Source organism: Monodelphis domestica, chromosome 4 (genome assembly GCF_027887165.1).
Source record: "Monodelphis domestica isolate mMonDom1 chromosome 4, mMonDom1.pri, whole genome shotgun sequence".
Taxonomy (NCBI): Eukaryota; Metazoa; Chordata; class Mammalia; order Didelphimorphia; family Didelphidae; genus Monodelphis; species Monodelphis domestica.
The window spans coordinates 5,684,790-5,703,384 of record NC_077230.1 but is presented as its reverse complement, the minus strand read 5'-3'; the positions used below and the strand labels follow the sequence as shown (position 1 = coordinate 5,703,384).

The window sequence follows — 18,595 nt, the reverse complement described above, 5'->3', positions numbered from 1 at the left end:
CACACAATCCATTTTTAAAAAATGCTGCAAAATGGGCGTATTCATGGAAGTGGAGGCTAGAAGCAGGCGATAAGAGTCAGATGGAGGGCTGGCAGTGAGGGGAAGGGTGTGGTGGTCAAACAAGAAGAAGAACCTGCAGGAAAGTGAGGGGGGAAGAAGGGGAAGAATTGAAAAGCAGGGCAAAGAAGAAAGCCTTACTTCGGCAATGTGATGGGACTCCATGGCTGAATGCTCTTTCACGTGAAGATGCTCTGCGAAATGAGGTGGATACCTTGTTCTGGGTATGGTCTAGCTGTTAGGATGCTTAAAGAGACCATTTGTCCTGCCTTGAGATGGAGGAACTGGAACTTTGGGGGGTAACTAGCATCTGGGAGAGTCTGAGGAGAATCTGAGACAACTGAAAAAGAAGATACGCAAGAGGAGAGCGGTAGAAGGTTGCATAATGGAAGAATATCTTCAATAATCCAAAATACTCATATTAGAAGATAGAGGTCTCAAATAACTCAGTCTCGGAAAAAGAAAATAGATCTAACCAAAAGGGAGAAACACACAGTCTTGACGGATTCACAGAAGACTTCTATCTAAATAAGGATAATGTTTCAATGAGAATGAAAGCCCCCAACCAGAACCCTTTTAGGAAACAAAAACAGTCCTCGTACCTAAATAAAAAAAAACATAAAACATAGAAGGAATACCGGAGACCAATATCATTACTGATTATTGTCTTGAACCCTTTATACAAAATCTTGGCAAACAGACAACAGTGATTTGCCTAAGAAATAATTCATGGCCAAATGAGAGATATCAGGAATACAGGGATTGTTGAATATTTGGGTAAAAAAAAAATCAACATAATTAATCATATTAAAAACCAAATCTAAAATCACCCAATTATCTCAAGAGATGTAGAAAAAGTTTGACAAAATACAATTAAACGGCCCCCAACATTTATGCTCAAACTCCTCATAGGAGGAACTCTTTAACATTTAAAAAAATCTCTCCAAAAGCAAAAGTTAATAAATAAATAAATGAAATAAAAGCAAAAGCTACCATTGCATCCAGTGGGTACATGCTAAAATCTTTTCCAATAAATACGGGAGTAGAGCAAAGATGCCCCTTCCACTGAATAAGATAGGTTTCCTTTTTAAAGTTAATTCATATCCTTTCACTCTTTATCCACTGGGGAATGAATGTTATATATATATATGTATATATGTATATGTTAGAGTCTTATTATACAGAGTGTCCTAAAAGGTAACGCAGTCTCGGTAGCTGAATTCTGGACTCTCTTTTAGAACACTGTGGGTATCTTGGATCTCAGAACCTTATCAGAGAGAATTTGTGAAAAAAAGATTCTTCCAACCAACTGCTTCCTTTATTACCTGGTTGTATTTCCATTTTGAAGCTTTTCGATTTCACATCATTAAAATTTTGTCTTTTTTTGTGATCATTTCTATCTCTGTTTAAGAATTCTCCTAGCCAGGACTACGAGTTAACCAATTTGATTGTCTTCTGTGTGTGTGTGTATCTGTGTATGCTGTGACCTTTACTATTTAGTTAATAGATAGATTTTGAGCTTTGCAAATATTAAAGTGCTTAGTAATCAGGAGACTGGCATGATATATTATGAACACACCCTTAGAGCTGTTGACATAAAAGCACTTTGCCCAGAAGTGAGTAACTGTACAACTGGAAATCTGAATACACAGAGTTCTCTTATTATACATTTAGCAATAACATAGATGCCCCCAAGATTTTTTCTTCTTAGCTGAATTCTTTTTTTCTAGTCACTGAAAAACATAGAGGGAGAGCAGCTGTAAGGATTGTGTGTCAAAATCTTATTGCATCATGACTTAAGAAACCATTGCTATGTCACCTTCATTACTTGTTTTCTTTATAAAATAATCCATGAATAAATTGAATTTAAAGTTACCTAGGAAAATTCCACATTATACTTTTTTCACTAAAGTATACTAGATTTTGTCTTGTGTGCCATATTTAAGGCATTCTTTAATCCAACTACTCCTAGTCTAGTGTCAGACCAATCACTGGAACCATGATGAAACTTGTAAAGGTAATACTTAGCATGGTCTTCCTTTCTCAAAACAAAACTCTGTCAACAACAGTGACATTGAAAGGGACAAAACCATTACTGCTAGCTTTTTCTCATGTGTTCTATCCATGAAGGAGGCTACATTACCAAATTCCTTTTCTGTAGATTCCCATTTCTGGCTATTTATATATGCTACAAAGGGCAGGCTTTTTTTTTTTTTATCTACTAGGAGCCACATTCTAAGCCAGTGTCAACTCTTGCCTCACTAAGGAGGCTACAACCCCGGAATAAAACAAATCTGGCTGTACTTTGGAAAGAGTCTTTGGCAATTACTCCAACACTCTTGGAGATGACCATCAGCCAAAGGATAAAGCAAATCCCTGGCCTCTTTGGACAAAATATGTGGACTTTGAGGGAGACAGTGAAGAACCAGGGTGAAAAGTAAAATGCCTAATTAGTAGTCTTCCAAATTATTTCACATTTAAGTAGTTTTTAAAGATCCCAATAGAGTAAAATAGTATTTAATGCTTCACTTGTTTAAGTTTTTCTGTCAATGTGTGTTTATGGGTGTTATGTATTAAAAATATCTTCATTGTGTAGGAAATAATGCTTTTTTCCATATTTAGGGGAAAGTGGCTATAAATCCATATTTGAAGTAATCTTAATGACTTTGAATATTTACCTGCCCTTGTAATATCAGAATTCTATTGCTTTATCTCATATATAATGTGGATGTCAACAAGCCATAGTCCTAAAAATGTTAGCTCTTCATTTTTCTTGTCGTTCCTGTTAGTATTATCTTCAATCTGTGATTTCTTTGAAGTAATCTTTTGTTAATTTTATTTAATTTAAAAAAATATATATTTTCCTAGATTACATAATGGTACAATTCAAAATAATTGTTTTCTGACATTTTGTAATATGTGTTTTCTCTCTCTCTTCCTCTCTCCCCTTATCCCAAGATGGCAGGTAATATGTTATAAAGGTGTACATGTGTTATTATGCAATACATTTTTCCTTGTTCATCATATTGTGAACCTTAGTTTATTCTGTGAAGCTTAGCTTAAATAAAACTAGAGAATATAGTTCATAATTCCATAATAGCATACATTGGAATATACTGAAAATGAACAAATGACTGAGGGTACCATGGTCATCACTTCCTCTATGCTGTGGAACTCCTACTCTTTCCTCAGGATGTTCCCAGTATTTTATATGTATCTCTCTCTCTCTCTCCCTCCCTCCCTCCCTTCCTTTGTCCCTCTCCCCCCTATATATTTTTAATATATTAATATATATTATTATATATGTGTATATATATACAAAATATGTTATATATATTTTGTGTAAATATGTTACATTTATCTTAAAACCCTAAATAAACCTTTTTAAAATATATATATTATCTTAAAACCCTAAATAAACCTTTTTAAATATATATATATTATCTTAAAACCTTAAATAAACCTTTTTTTAAATAAAGGTTTATTTAGGGTTTTAAGATAAATGTAACATATTTATACAAAATATCCCAAAAGTTCAGTTTTAAGCTTCAATAACTTCATATATAAAAATGATCAATATCTTAACACCCAGCTATGTCTTTCCAAATTGTGGGAAAAAAATGGAAGGAATTATAGGAGTAGATAACTTATGCCCTGTCACCTCTTATAAAAATGAATTAATTCCTTGGTCAATTTAGAAGGGGTTCAGACAGATATTAGCCACATCATGGATGGTATTAGAAAGCTGAGCTAATCAACTCTGAATTAGTTCAGGAAGGAGCCAGCAGTTGAGGAAGAAGTTGGCTCTTCAAAAGATTTTGCTTGGCAGAGAAGGGAAAGAGAAGAAAGAGAAAGATACTTCTCTCTTTCGTCTGCAATCTACCACTCTCAACAGAGCTCAGTAGAAGATACTATATCATGAAAACAGCAGATTTATACTCTGTATAGACAGCCATGGACTCAGATATGAAATTATTTTGGGTAGAAATATCTTTTTGGGGAGCGTTATCATTGAAAGTAGAGAAGACCAAGCAATTTGTTGACTCAGTGAATTGAGAGTCAAGCCCAGAGTCAGAAGGTGCTAGGTTTGAATCTGACCTCAGACATTTCCTAGGTGTGTGATCCTGGGCAAGTCACTTAACTCCCATTGTCTAGCCCTCACTGCTCTTTGGTCTTAGAACCAACACACAGGATTGACTCTAAGACAGAAAGTAAGGGTTTCAAAAAAGCAAGCAAAGAAGAACTGACTATGACTTGAAAAGAAAACTAGCTCTGACAGCTGAAAGTCTAGTTGCAGAGAGGAACTGACCTAGGGAGCCCAATCATGTGGCCCATCTATTAGAGAAAAGAAGGATCCATCTGAGTTACTCCACGAGTGGAGAGGCCATGTAGCCCTGTAGAGCCAGCAGTGAGAGTTGTCACGAGCCTGTTATCCCTCTGTTATTCTTAGTAATTGCACAACTCTGAAAAGACCACAGAGTTTCTCTCAGCTTTGGTTTTCTCAATGAAAAATGTGGATAATAATAGAACCTATTTCAAAGGGTCATTGTTAGGGTCAAATGAGAGAGCATGTTTTGCAAACCTTAAAGTGCTATATGCATATATAATGTTATTGTTATTATACGTACACTTGCCCACTATTGTTTCCCACGTTGGCGTCCACTCTTCTAAGAGGCACCATATATTTGTGGAAGAGTGAAGAGATATTTCTCAGCTATTGTTCTTATGATGCAGTCTTAGTCCATCCATTTACTACGAACTAATTGTGTCTATTGGCTGCCCATCAAAGGAAAACTCCCAGGTTAGCCCAGAATTTCAGCATAGTAGCCTCTCTCTCCTAAAACGACCTGCAATTGTGAGTGCAAGCTTGGAGAGTGTTAGAGGACTTCATGGTTTAATGCATCTGCATGTTATAAACTGGACAACTAGTAGTTTTCTTCCATTTATCTTTCTTTGATGTCTCATGAGGACAATCTCTTCCCAATGGTTGAGGATTTCATGTTCTTAGATTTCATGCAATCAACACAATTATCCCTTGCAAATGGCAATCTCTAGAAGCTCACTATAATAGGGAACTCTAGATAATTTTGATCCTGTGAGATGTTTCCTCCATGATAGAGGCAAATACCTCCAACACACACATTATTGCCCAGTTTTATGTCACTCTTGACATTGTTCATTGGCAATTCCTTCTTATAAAGGAGCATTAATATGCATCTTAACATACAAGTGAGAGATACTTTTGGGGGATCCTTTAAATGTTGCATCTAACTCTAGCAGTCAATTTTTTTTGCAATAAAAAAACCCTCGTAGGACTTTACATTCTCTGAACCATTTAATAAATTGTTAGACTTTTAACCTGTGGGCTGCCACAAAGAATTTATATGAATTACTACACTCAAACAGCAATGATCAAAACAAAGCAATGCTGGTTAAAAATAGATTGAGGAAGGAATAAACGTGGTATAAAACATACAGAAGCAAATATATAGTGTCTTAGTACTTGATAAATACAAATACTCTGGCAGCTAGGATAAGGACACATTTGACCAAACTAATTATGGGAAAATTAGATAGCAATATGTAAGAAAGTAGACTTAGACCTTATACAAAGATAAGCTCTAAATAGATATATGACCTTGATACAAAATGTTATCAACATAAAATCTGAGAATTTTTTCATAAACAAACTAAAGAAATAGGGGGGAAAGGTTATCTAACAGATCTATGAATAGGAGAAAAGTTCACGATGAAATAAGGAATAAAAAAGATAATAGATAAAATGGATCATTTCGATTCTATAACATTTAAGAGTTTTTGCACAAACAAATCTAATAAAGCTAAGGTCAATAAGGAGACAATTAACTGTGGGAAAAAATCATTGTATGAAGTTTTTCTGGTAAAGGTCTATTTCCCGATGACATATGAGGACCTGATTAAGGGAAGAACCCTGGTTAGACAAATTAAAAAAAAAAAAGCTCCCAAACTCTAATAATTTGAGAAGCATAAATTAAAACAATTCTGAGGTTTCACCTTATACTCACAAGAGTGGCGAAACTGACAAAAATGGAAAATGATAAATGTTGGATGGGAAAACAAGCATGTTAGTGAACCTGTGAATGAATACGACTATTTTGGAAAACAATTTGAAATTATATATAGTTTCTTTAAAAAATACATTCCCTTTAACCCATTTATATCACTCCAAGCCCATATCCTAAAGAGGGAAAAGAAATTTGAAAAGATTTTATTTGAAAAAAAGTATTCATAGTAGTTCTTTATGTGGTGAAGAAACTACAATCTAAGGGGAAGCCCATCATTTAAAGAATGGCTGAATAAACTGGGGTATAAAAATGTGATGGGCTTCTATACAGCTTAAAGAAATGCAGAAATTAAAGATTTCAAAATGATCTGAAAAGATTTATATGAACTGATATATGAAGTAAGCAGAACCAGAATAACAATTTATACTATAACATCAAAAATTATAAAAATGAAGAATTTTGAGAACTTTTATAAATTGATGAAGATTTAAATGAGCACAGGCAGAACAATTTGTGTAATAACAACACCAAAAAAAGAACCAACTTTGAAAACTATAAGAAACAAAACAGTATTTATGATTCCAGGAAATGGATGAGGTGCTGGATTTAGAATGTAGAAAGAGACACGAGAGATTCAAATTAATTCTATTTTGTAATTGATTTTATATTGCTTGATTTCATATTGTAATTGATTCTATATATGCTTATGTCCCCTTTCTACATCCTTTAGTTAATTTCAGAAATCAGCTTTCCCCTCTGAACTAGTTTAAAGGTTAGTGTGACCATAAGTCACTGTAATTAGAAGGAAAAGATAGTCATCATCTATATTATTAGCTCTTAAGTAAATACCAAGACATCTGGTGTTACCCATAAGTCCTGAAATTAGCTCTAAGAATTGTCCCTGAACTGTCCTTTCACCACTAAAGAAAGCTGTAATCTCCCTAAGAAACCTTCTGAATGCCAGGGAGGCCACTAACTGATCTACTAGCAAAGATTATAGCATATAGAAGGATCCCATAAATCAGTTCTCATTCCCTAATGCCAGAAGGAAGTGGTCACTAGTCCTCTGTGGGTATTAGCCTGCATTCCTCAGGAAATCCAATTGTAATGTTCCTACCCCAAAGATGATGTCAGCCTTACTACCAATTTTTTCTCCAATTCTGTTTGTTGCTCTGTATTATAAAAAAGGGACGTCTGGGGGGCAGCTGGGTAGCTCAGTGGATTGAGAGCCAGTCCTAGAGACGGGAGGTCCTAGGTTCAAATCTGGCCTCAGACACTTTCCAGCTGTGTGACCCTGGGCAAGTCACTTGACCCCCATTGCCTAGCCCTGACCACTCTTCTGCCTTGGAGCCAATACACAGTATTGACTCCAAGACGGAAGGTAAGGGTTTAAAAAAAAAAAAAAAGGGGGACGTCTGGCATAGCTGAGGTAGCCATTACTGACTTTATTAATGAATTCACATTTTATTAATATGTGGATAGCTCAATATTTTATGCCTAAAGCTCCTTTAAAAATGTTCTATCATTAAAAGGTATATTGTACGATATCATGTATTTTCAGATAACCATTGAGAGAATTTGTTTTGATTGATTATGAATATTCATTCAAAGATATCTGTTTTTCTCTTCTCCCCCACCCCAATATGTCAGGAATGGAAGGGAGAGAAAATAGATTTCTGTTGTTTTTTTTTTAAATAGAAGGGTCCTACAGATGGGAAATGTTGCATGTAAAGTTTCTATTGAAATGACTATGTTATTAGTTTTACCTAATTCCTTTACTTTGTTACAAAGAGACCTCTTATGAAGTGAGGGTAATCTGTATTTGTAATGTAAAATTGAAATACATCAATAAAACTTAAAAAAAATAGAACAAGGGAAAAAAGAATACACATTGTGAATGGTTGCTTCTCCAAGTTAAAGTGAGGATTCGTTTGATAAGGAAGTAGATTCTTCTTGGGAAAATGTCCCAGTTTTAAAAAAAAATATCTGTTGTGCTGACTTGGATGTACATTCGGAGGACCAGTCTAGCCAATGAATAAGTATAATCAGTGCATACATTTGTGTCAGGAGCTACCGATGGACAGTAAGTTGGATGCAGAATTGAACAAGAGAAAGACAATGGGTTCTATTATTTTTAGGAAAGTATATAGTATGTCATTCCTTAACTATTCTCTAATGTAAAGACCTATTCTATCAATAGACTATGCTCAAGAGATGGTGGATTATAAAAAAAAGAGAGATGGGCCCATCCATTTAATGATAGCGAAGGTTTGCTTGGTCTTGGAAGAAGATGTATGGACTAGCATGAATAAGAATCATGGAGAATAGGAATCCACCATTTTGGAGATTCACCAATGATAGGAAGACCCTCACAATTGGATGGTACAATAGATAGAGTTCTAGGACTTGAGTTAGGAAGTCCTGAGCAAGTGTCTGGTCTAAGACTTTGGACTCTGGACATGTGTTTAAGGCGTAAAGTTGCCTTTCTCCCAACAAAGATATAACTTTGATAGCATGAGTGTTACCACATCCATTTTAGCCATGCAGCTCATTAAGTAGGAGACCGAGGACTAGAACCCAGATCTTCTAATCCCAAATATGTTTTCTAGTTAGTCAGTTCCTACCCTATTTAATATTTCTTTAGTACATTCTCAGAGCTAAAGGAGATTTATCTTATTCCCTGTCTTCTATAAACTAGAAGAATTATGCTATGTAAACCCTCACCCTGCCTTTCTGCTCTTTATAAAATATCATTATACTCATCTGGCTTATATATTCACTTTCTATATAAGGTGACTGAAAGGTGACTCAGAGCTCATTGATTGATAAGATAGGATGTCAGTTTCCTACCTCTGCACTTTTGATTGGTGACTGGCAGCAGTAAGTATCTAGTAGGGGGACTCTCAAACAATTTGGTAGGAATCCCTGGGAAGGTTGTTACTTTTGGATCCTTATAAAACAGATTCAACTTTTCTCTAAAGAAAGTCATTCCTCAGAGATATTAGAAACTTAACTGAATTCACACATTTATTCCCCAAACTAGGGAAATATGGATCAAAGTACTGCCATAAGACTTCTTAGGCTTGTTTGACTTGACACTTTTGTTTCTCTGTGAAAAATTCTATCACAAAAGAAAAGAAAGTAAAGCAATTAAACTTTTCTGTATAAAGAACTGCAACAGAAATCCAGAAACGCAAATATTAACTCTTGCTAGTCCTGTAGTTTTTTTTCTCTTTTCCTTCACAAATCATTTAATTGGGGGGCAGCTGGGTGGCTCAGTGGATTGAGAGCCAGGCCTAGAGATGGGAGGTCCTGGGTTCAAATCTGGTCTCAGATACCTCCCAGCTGTGTGACCCTGGGCAAGTCACTTGACCCTCATTGCCTATCCCTTACCACTCTTCTGCCTTGGGACCAATACACAGTATTGACTCCAAGACGGAAGGTGAGGTTTTAAAAAAAATCATTTAGTCATTTTATTGCCTCCTTATCTCAGGAAAATGGATAATATTTGACATAGTCAACTTAAGCAGGAGTAATTAGAATTAGCAAGATAATTATTGTAAGAACGTCACTTGAAGGACAGTGAGTTTTTCTTTTAATATCACTTTTTTATTTTGCAGAAATGGCAGCATTTTAGTCACCTTTGACCTCTTCTTTGCCAAATGGATATCAGATGAGAACGTTCAGAATGAGTTGATTCAAGGAATTGATGCGAATAACCAACTGATGAATTTACAAATTGATGTGAACAGCATCTATGTCGCAGGTACCTTGGGTATTACTTGATTTACAAGATATGTTTTTGAGTCCTAAGCCTGCTTCTCTTTTCTTTCTTACTTAGTGATCCCGTCAAATCTGATCTCTGTCCTACTGAACATTTCAAACTCATCATGTCCAAATGGAATGTATTATCCTTTTCTCGAGCCTGCTCATCTTATGTAGCCTTACTGTTAAGGGTTGCTGGTTTAATAACTAGGATGCTAAAGCTAGAGTTAGGAAGATCTAAGTTCCGATTCTGATTTCGTCACTAACAGTGAAATACATACACGTGTGCATGTGCACATTTTTTCTCCGTTAGAATGCATGCACTTTGAAGGCAAGAACTTTCTTTGCTTTTTCTCTGAGTTCCCAGGGCTTAGCACACACAGAATGCTCAGATTCTTATGACCACTAACGCCCATGTAACAATGACTATCTCTTGGGAAAAGCAAGCTCACCAGCACGGGGTCTGTGATTGTGGATTAAAGGTAGGTCAAACTGAGTGCATGGAGGGTTTTTTGCATGCTGAGGCATTTGCTCTTGATGATTGTAAAACCAGATTCCTGGGGTAGAGATTTACCTTTTATAACCTCTCACACCTGCATAGAGTTCACAGCCAATCCACAGTGCTCTGTGGTAACTTTGGATAGAAATGTAAAGCATTTCACAAGAAAAGGAAGACTAGAGAGAGAAGGGGATGGATCAAGGGAGAAAAAAGGGATATTTGAAATGCATTTAGCAGGATTTCTTATCAGAATGGGAAAACAGTCCCTGGTCAAAGGTAAAAGACAAGCTAGAGAAACCAAATACTTTTATGATTGTGAAAACGGAAGGGTGTCTCACCCAAGGCCAAGTAATTGTTACAATAGTGGATGAAATGGGCTGCGTTCCCATGCATCTCCCTCTGTAGAGTCTGGGGGCTTTTAGGGTACCCAGTGCTTCAGGGAGTTCTACTTTGTTGGCCCATCAAGATTCAGTGAGATGATTGTGGTTCCTACTTTTCCCACACAGTTGAAAAATGAGAGAACTCTTGGGACAAACAAACTAATTCCTACTCCTCAGGCTCTTGCCAGCTTTTTACCTCTCTAATCTCACCAGATTCTCAAGCTATCTAGTGAATATGAATAGAGAACACCGCCAAAAGTTCTTAAAATGCAAAATCCAGATCGGTGATCTGGGATGAAATCCATGCGCTCTCCTAGGGCCATATGCCTGTATGGAGCACTTCCCAGGGCTATACAGAACTGATGAATTGGCTTTCTCAGATTCAGTGAGAAAGTGGGGATTTTTTCAAACTTGCTAAAGAAGTTGAAGCTCCCAGACTTGATAAAACTTCCAGAAATGCCATTGTTTAAGAAGGAGTAATGGAGAAGTATTATGCAAATGATTTTGCAACATATCACTTTGATGTTGTATCAAGGTGAATAACTAATTAGCTTACGGAAGTATGAAACAGGGCAGCCATGCCTGCTTCTCTGGGTACTCACTAAGAAGATCGATGATGGTAGAGGAAAACAGTTTCAATCAAATTTCAATAAGGTCCTGAGGGGGCCAATAGGCAGACAACCAGCAGCCCAAAAATGGAGGGAATACAGAGGCAGGAGGTATAGGGAAAAGGACAGGGTGAGAGATGAAGATAGAGAGTACCTGGAAGAGAATGGAGAGGGGGGGGAAATCAGAGAATAACTCACAGTAACTATGGATTAGAGTGAGAGGAGCATAACCCAAATGGAATTCCCTCTCAGAGGGGAGGAGTTTGAGGTCTCATTTTTATAGGGTTTTAGTGGGGTCCAGACAAATTCTTTCTTCTCTGAGCCACCTTTGGAGTTAATTTATTAACATAACCGAATTATCTCAAAATTGTCAGTAAAACAGTTTTTAAGCACGGGTTAGACACGGGACACTTCCTCTCCTCAGCACCCACTGACATAGACTACCTCAAAAGTCCAAAGAACCCAAATTCATAAGAATGAAGGGACTCTACAGTAGGGCGCAGTATTGAATGTACATGGGATTTGGGCATTTCCACACTATAAGGGGGTGGAAAAGCTCCCACCAAATGTGAGCTGATCCACCCTCCCCCACCTCACCTATGGAGCCAGAGTCAGAGCCAGCCCACGCCAGAATCAGTGAGTGAGTGAGGGGCACCTCTAGAGCGAGCAAGGGGGCACCTCTAGGTCCTTGGGAGCTGAATAAGACCACCAAAGACCTACCCCTGAGAGCAGCTACACTTGAAACCCCAGTGGGATGGGGAGCGCAGATCATGGGCTCCCATGGGCTTCCAGAGAAGGGCAGTGAGCCGTGGCTGCAGAGATTTAAGAGCTTACCTCAGGCAAAACCCTTGCTCCTTAACTCCACACACAGAGAGCCTGCCCATATCACTCAGATTTCTGACTAAAAAGGGAAGGAAAAACCACCACAGCAAATTGTGCACAGGAAAAAACAAACACCCTCCAAGAAAAAAAAAAGCCATTGACCCTCAAAAATGTTTATGGAGGAAACACTCAGGCTACAGAGGAAATACAGGAGGAAATTCAAACAAAACCAAAACCTTCCAAAAAGATGGAAATTGTCCTCAAGCTCTGGAAGAATTTAAATTGGGGCTTATTAAAAAGATGGAATCCTTCTGGCAAGAAAAGTGGGAAATAGTTAAAAGAGAAAATAAAAAAATTAAAGCAGAAAACCAGACCTTAAGGACCAGAATTGGGCAACTAGAAGCGAATGATCTTGCAGAACAGCAAGAATTAATAAAGCAAAGTCAAAAGACTGACAAAATAGAAGAAAACATAAAATATCTCACTGACAAGATGACAGATAAGGAAAACAGAGGAAGGAGAGACAATTTGAGAATCATTGGTCTACCTGAAAAGCCAGAAGTAAACAGAAATCATGACATTATACTACAAGAAATCATCCAAGAAAACTGCCCTGATGTTCTTGAACAAAAGGGCAAAATAGACATTGAAAGAGTTCATAGAACACCCTCTACACTAAATTCTCAAAAGACAACTCCCAGGAATGTAATTGCCAAATTCCAGAGCTTTAAAGCTGAGGAGAAAATTCTACATGAAGCCAAAAAGAAACCATTCAGATACCAAGAAGCACTCACACAAAACCTGGCAGCTTCCACACTAAAGGACCACAAGGCCTGGAATATGATCTTCAGAAAGGCAAGAGAACTGAGTCTTCAACCAAGAATCACCTATCCATCAAAACTGACTATCTGCTTCCAGGTGAAAGTATGGGCATTCAACAAAATAGAAGATTTCCAAGTATTTGTAGAGAAAAGACCAGAACTTAGTGGAAAGTTTGATATCCACAAACAAAAGATCAAGAGAAACATGAAAAGATAAATAAGAAAGAGAGGGAAAAGGGGAAAATATTTTTTAATTCAAACTCTCTTCTTTAAAGGCTACAATTAGATCAAATTATATATGTTAATATATGGGGAAATGTTATTTGTAACTCTCAAAAATTGTATTCATTATTATAGTAATTAGAAGAATCACTCACAGGAAGAGATTGGGGCATTAAGGGCTATATGATGATATGCAAGAAAGAAAGAAAGAAAGAAAGAAAGAAAGAAAGAAAGAAAGAAAGAAAGAAAGAAAGAAAGAAAGAAAGAAAGAAAGAAAGAAAGAAAGAAAGAAAGAAAGAAAGAAAGAAAGAAAGAAAGAAAGAAAGAAAGAAAGAAAGAAAGAAAGAAAGAAAGAAAGAAAGAAAGAAAGAAAGAAAGAAAGAAAGAAAAAGGATGGGGGGAATTGAAGATGGTACCAAGAGATACCTGAAGAAATAAAATAAATAGGATATTCTTTATCACACAAAGATACACATGGGAAGGAGAGGGGAAGAATACTCATAAGAAGGAGAGGAAGAGAGTGCTAATAGACAATACTTAAACCTTACTCTCAGTGAAATCAATTCTGAGAGGGAAGAGCATTTAGATCCATTGGGGTCTTGAATTCTATCTTATCCTATAGGGTAAGTGACAAGGGAAAACTAAGGTGGTAGGGAGACGGAGTACAAAAATGGAGGGAAAGAGAGGGGGGAGGGAACTTATCAGACCCTAAAAAAACAAGAAGGGAACAAAAAGGGAGGAGCCAGAAAGGGAAGCATATTAAGGGAGGGGATTAGGGGGATTGATTAAATGTAAGCCACTGGTTTAAAAGGATATGGCATAAGAAGAAAGCACAGAACTAGGAGAGGATATCAAAATGCTGGGGAATTCACAAGTGACAATCATAATTTTGAACGAGAATGGGATGAACTCATCCATAAAATGTAGACAAATAGGAGAGTGAATTAGAATCCCAAAACCTACCATACAAGAAACACACCTAAAAAAAAAAGAAAGAAAGAAACACACCTGAGGTGGGTAGATAATCATAAGGTTAGAATTAAAGTTTGGAGCAAGACCTTTTGGGCCTGAACTGATAGAAAGAAGGCAGGAGTTGCAATCATGATATCTGACAAAGCCAAAGTAAAAATAGACCTGATTAAAAGGGATAGGGAAGGTAAATACATACTGATAAAAGGGAGTATAGACAATGAGGAAATATCACTAATCAACATGTATGCACCAAATGGTATAGCCTACAAATTTCTAAAGAAGAAACTAGTGGAATTGGAGGAGGAAATAGATAGTAAAACTATACTAGTGCGAGACCTGAACCTATCACTATCAAATTTAGATAAATCAAATTAAAAAATAAATAAGAAAGAGGTAAAAGATGTGAATGAAATCTTAGAAAAATTAGAGTTAATAGATATATGGGGGAAAAATAAATAGGGACAAAAAGGAATACACCTTCTTTTCAGCAGCACATGGTAAATTCACAAAGATTGACCATGTACTAGGTCATAAAAACATGGCAAACAAATGCAGAAAAGCAGAAATAATAAATGCAACCTTTTCAGATCAGATCATAATACAAGAAAAAATAATAATCAGTAAGGGTACATGAAGAGCCAAATCAAAAATTAATTAGAAATTAAATAATATGATTCTTCAAAATCAGTTAGAGAACAAATCATAGAAACAATTAATAATTTCATTGAAGAAAATGACAATGATGAGACATCCTTTCAAAATCTATGGGAAGCAGCCAAAGCAGTACTCAGGGGAAAATTTCTATCCTTCTGTTCATATATTAATAAATTATGGAGGACAGAGGTCAATAAATTGGATATGCAAATCAAAAAACTTGAAAGCAAACAAATTAAAACCCTCCAGAAGAAAACTAAATTAGAGATCCTAAAAATTAAGGGAGAAATTAATAAAACTGAAAGTGAAAAAACCATTGAATTAATCAATAAGACTAGAAGCTGGTATTTTGAAAAAAACAAACAAAATAGACAAAGTACTGGTCAATCTAATTAAAAAAAAAAAGGAAAGAAGAAAACCAAATTAGCTGTATCATAGATGAAAAGGGAGAACTCACTTCCAATGAAGAGGAAATTAAGGCAATCATTAAAAACTATTTTGCCCAATTATATGGCAATAAATATGTCAATCTAGGTGATATGGATGAATATCTATAAAAATATAAATTGCCTAGATTAACAGAAGAAGAAATAGAATTCTTAGATAATTCCATATCAGAAAAAGAAATTGAACAGGCCATCAAAGAACTCCCTGAGAAAAAAATCCCCAGGGCCTGATGGATTGACAAGTGAATTCTAGCAAACATTCAAAGAACAGTTAATCCCAATACTATACAAACTAATTGAAATAATAAGCAAAGAGGAAGTTCTACCAAATTCCTTTTATGACACAAATATGGTACTGATTCCAAAGCTAAGTCGGTCAAAAACAGAGAAAGAAAACTATAGACCAATCTCCTTAATGAATATAGATGCAAAAATCTTAAATAGGATACTAGCATAAAGACTCCAGGAAGTCATCACAAGGGTTATTCACTATGATCAGGTGGGATTTGTACCAGGAATGCAAGGATGGTTCAATATTAGGAAAACCATCCACATAATTGACCATCTCAACAAGCAAACTGACAAAAATCACATGATTATCTCAATAGATGCAGAAAAAGCCTTTGACAAAATACAACATTTATTCCTATTAAAAACCCTAGAAAGTATATGAATAGAAGGGTCTTTTCTAAAAATAATAAACAGCATCTATCTAAAACCATCAGCCAACATCATCTGCAATGGGGATAAACTAGATGCATTCCCAATAAGATCAGGAGTGAAATGAGGATGCCTGTTATCACCTCTATTATTTAACATTGTACAAGAAACACTAGCTGGGGAATGGCTGAACATATTGTGGCATATGTTGGTGATGGAATACTATTGTGCTCAAAGGAATAACGAACTGAAGGAATTCCACCTGATGCAGAGCAAAAGGAGAAGAACCAGGAGAACATTGTACACAGAGACTAATACACTGTCGTACAATTGAATGTAATGGACTTTTCCATTAGTGGCAATGCAGTGATCCTGAACAACCTGAAGGGATCTATGAGAAAGAACACTATCCACATTCAGAGGAAGAACTGTGGGAGGAGAAACACCGAAGAGAAACAACTGCTTGATCACATGGCTCAAGGGAATATGACTGGGGATGTAGACTCTAAATGAAAATTCTAATGCAAACACCAACAGCATGGAAATGGTTTCTGATCAAGGATACATGTAATACCCAGTGGAACTGCGTGTTGGCTGTGGGAGGGGTGGGGAGAGGGGAAGGAGGAATAGAATATGATTTTTGTAACCAAGGAATAATGTTTGAAATTGACCAAATAAAATTTTTTTTAATTGGCAGTTAGTCTGTCTACATCATTTCAAAATCATTAGCACCATTTAAAATTCGGCAGGTCTTATTCTGGATGTCTGGTACTTATCTGAGATTTACATATCATAGGACCAAAAAGCCCTGCCAGCAAGGCCTACATGTATATATTTTCAGGGTGCAGCTTTTGATTAATATATGATACAGCTTGTAAATAATACTTCTTTGGTCTTTGGGGCAGTCTGTATGGGACTTCTAGTTTGCCATCTTCCTTCCTGCTATTTTATTTTATACTGGCTACTTGTAAACTTATTCTATTGACAAGGAGGGGAGATGCGATGTCAGGAAGACTAGAACAAAGTGCATTTTTAACACAAGGTAACAGCCATTGAAGGCTCTGAGAACAGGAAACATTTGTCATCCTAAAGTGTATTAAATATTTTCTGCGTAAAAATTGACCCACATACACAGAGTTCCATATAATTCAAAACGATGGAAAAAATAGACCTTTTAAATCAAAGTAGACTTCTTGATTAGGGAGGTATCAGTTTTAAAGACCATAGAGACCAGATGAATCTAGCAAGAGCCTATGTGCCTCAAGATAGATCATTATAAGGAAGCTCCATAAAACAAATGGAGAAACAGGTTTCAGATAATTTAAACTATGTAATAAAATAACTGTCTCCAAGTTATAAAGAATAAGCATGAAGTTCTTGGGGAGAACTACATTATTTGTCAAGATCATCAGAGAGGGAGTAGAGAGTATTCAGTCAGTTATATGATGGCGGGTTTTGGGGCTATAGTACAGTGTTTGTAAATGAGGCTCCAAAGATTAATTTCAGCTTTATTTTTTCTAGTATTTCCTATCACAAACTTTCTGGCACTATCAATCAGTGCGAGGCCCAAAATGAAAAAAAAATCATTGTGGAAAGAATGAATTTGCTCATTCATATGTTATATCACTTGTATTCTTTAAAAAAGATTTTTTTAGAAAATTTTAAATTTTTTCAGAGTATTTCAAGAACAATATTCTTCGGTTTGGAAATATAAGTCTCTCTAAAGTTACCAAATAGCTCGTAATTGCCAAATCAGATAACCTTTTCTCATTATCCATCTTAATCTTTCTTCAGCATTGACACTGTTGACTGGAAGCAGTTAGGTAGAATAATGGACAGAATGCTGAACCTGAAGCAAGGAAGACCCGAGTTTGAAACTTGCCTCTCTGTGACTCTAAGCCAGTCCTTTCCCTTCTTCTAACCTCAGTTTCCTCAATTAGAAAATTGGGAAAATAAAAGCATCTGCTTCATAGGGCTGTTATTAGGATCAAATAAGGAATGACATACATCCAAGGTATCTGTAGTGCAATTTTAAATTATTAAAGATAGGAAAGCTTAAGACAAAACTGCACTAAGGCTTTGGGGTTGTCCTCTATAAAGTCCTATATAAATGTTAGCTTTTTATATTGATGACCCTCTTTTCTCTCTGGATTTCCTGACTATTCCTTCTCTCTCCCTCAGTAGGTGATGTGTGTGTGTGTGTGTGTGTGTGTGTGTGTGTGAGTGTGTGAACATCTTTTATCTGTGTCACTACCCCAAGGCTCTGTCCTGGACCCTCTTTTCTTACTCTACTCTCTTTTGGATAGATTTAATTATCTCTAGGAAGATAATAGATGCAGAGTAGTCTATACAGCCCTAACCCTCCTCCTGAGATCTAGTTCAGAATCTCCAACTGCCTTTTGGACATTTTGAATTAATTATCTCACAGGCATCTCAAATTCTGTGCCCCAACAGAACTCATTATTAGTCCCCCTGAATGCACCCCTCTTCTAGACTCCCCTGTTTCTGTTGGAGATGCCAGTATCCTTAACGTTGCCTGCGTTTGCAACTTGAGCATCATCCTGGCTCATAAATCTTCTAACTCAATATGGACAATCAATGGCCAAGTTCTTTTCCATTTCATTTCCATATCCTATCTTGTGTCT

At 36.3% G+C, this 18,595-nt stretch overlaps 1 protein-coding gene across 1 annotated transcript in view; it reads left to right on the top strand.

The window, feature by feature from the left end:
• Positions 1-18,595, top strand: part of TMPRSS15 (transmembrane serine protease 15) — a 140,900-nt gene that overhangs the window by 13,383 nt on the left and 108,922 nt on the right. Inside the window, exon 4 of the mRNA XM_056825876.1 lies at positions 9,722-9,867. Within this exon, the coding sequence (XP_056681854.1) occupies positions 9,722-9,867 (146 nt within the window). The remainder of the gene's footprint in view (positions 1-9,721; positions 9,868-18,595) is intronic.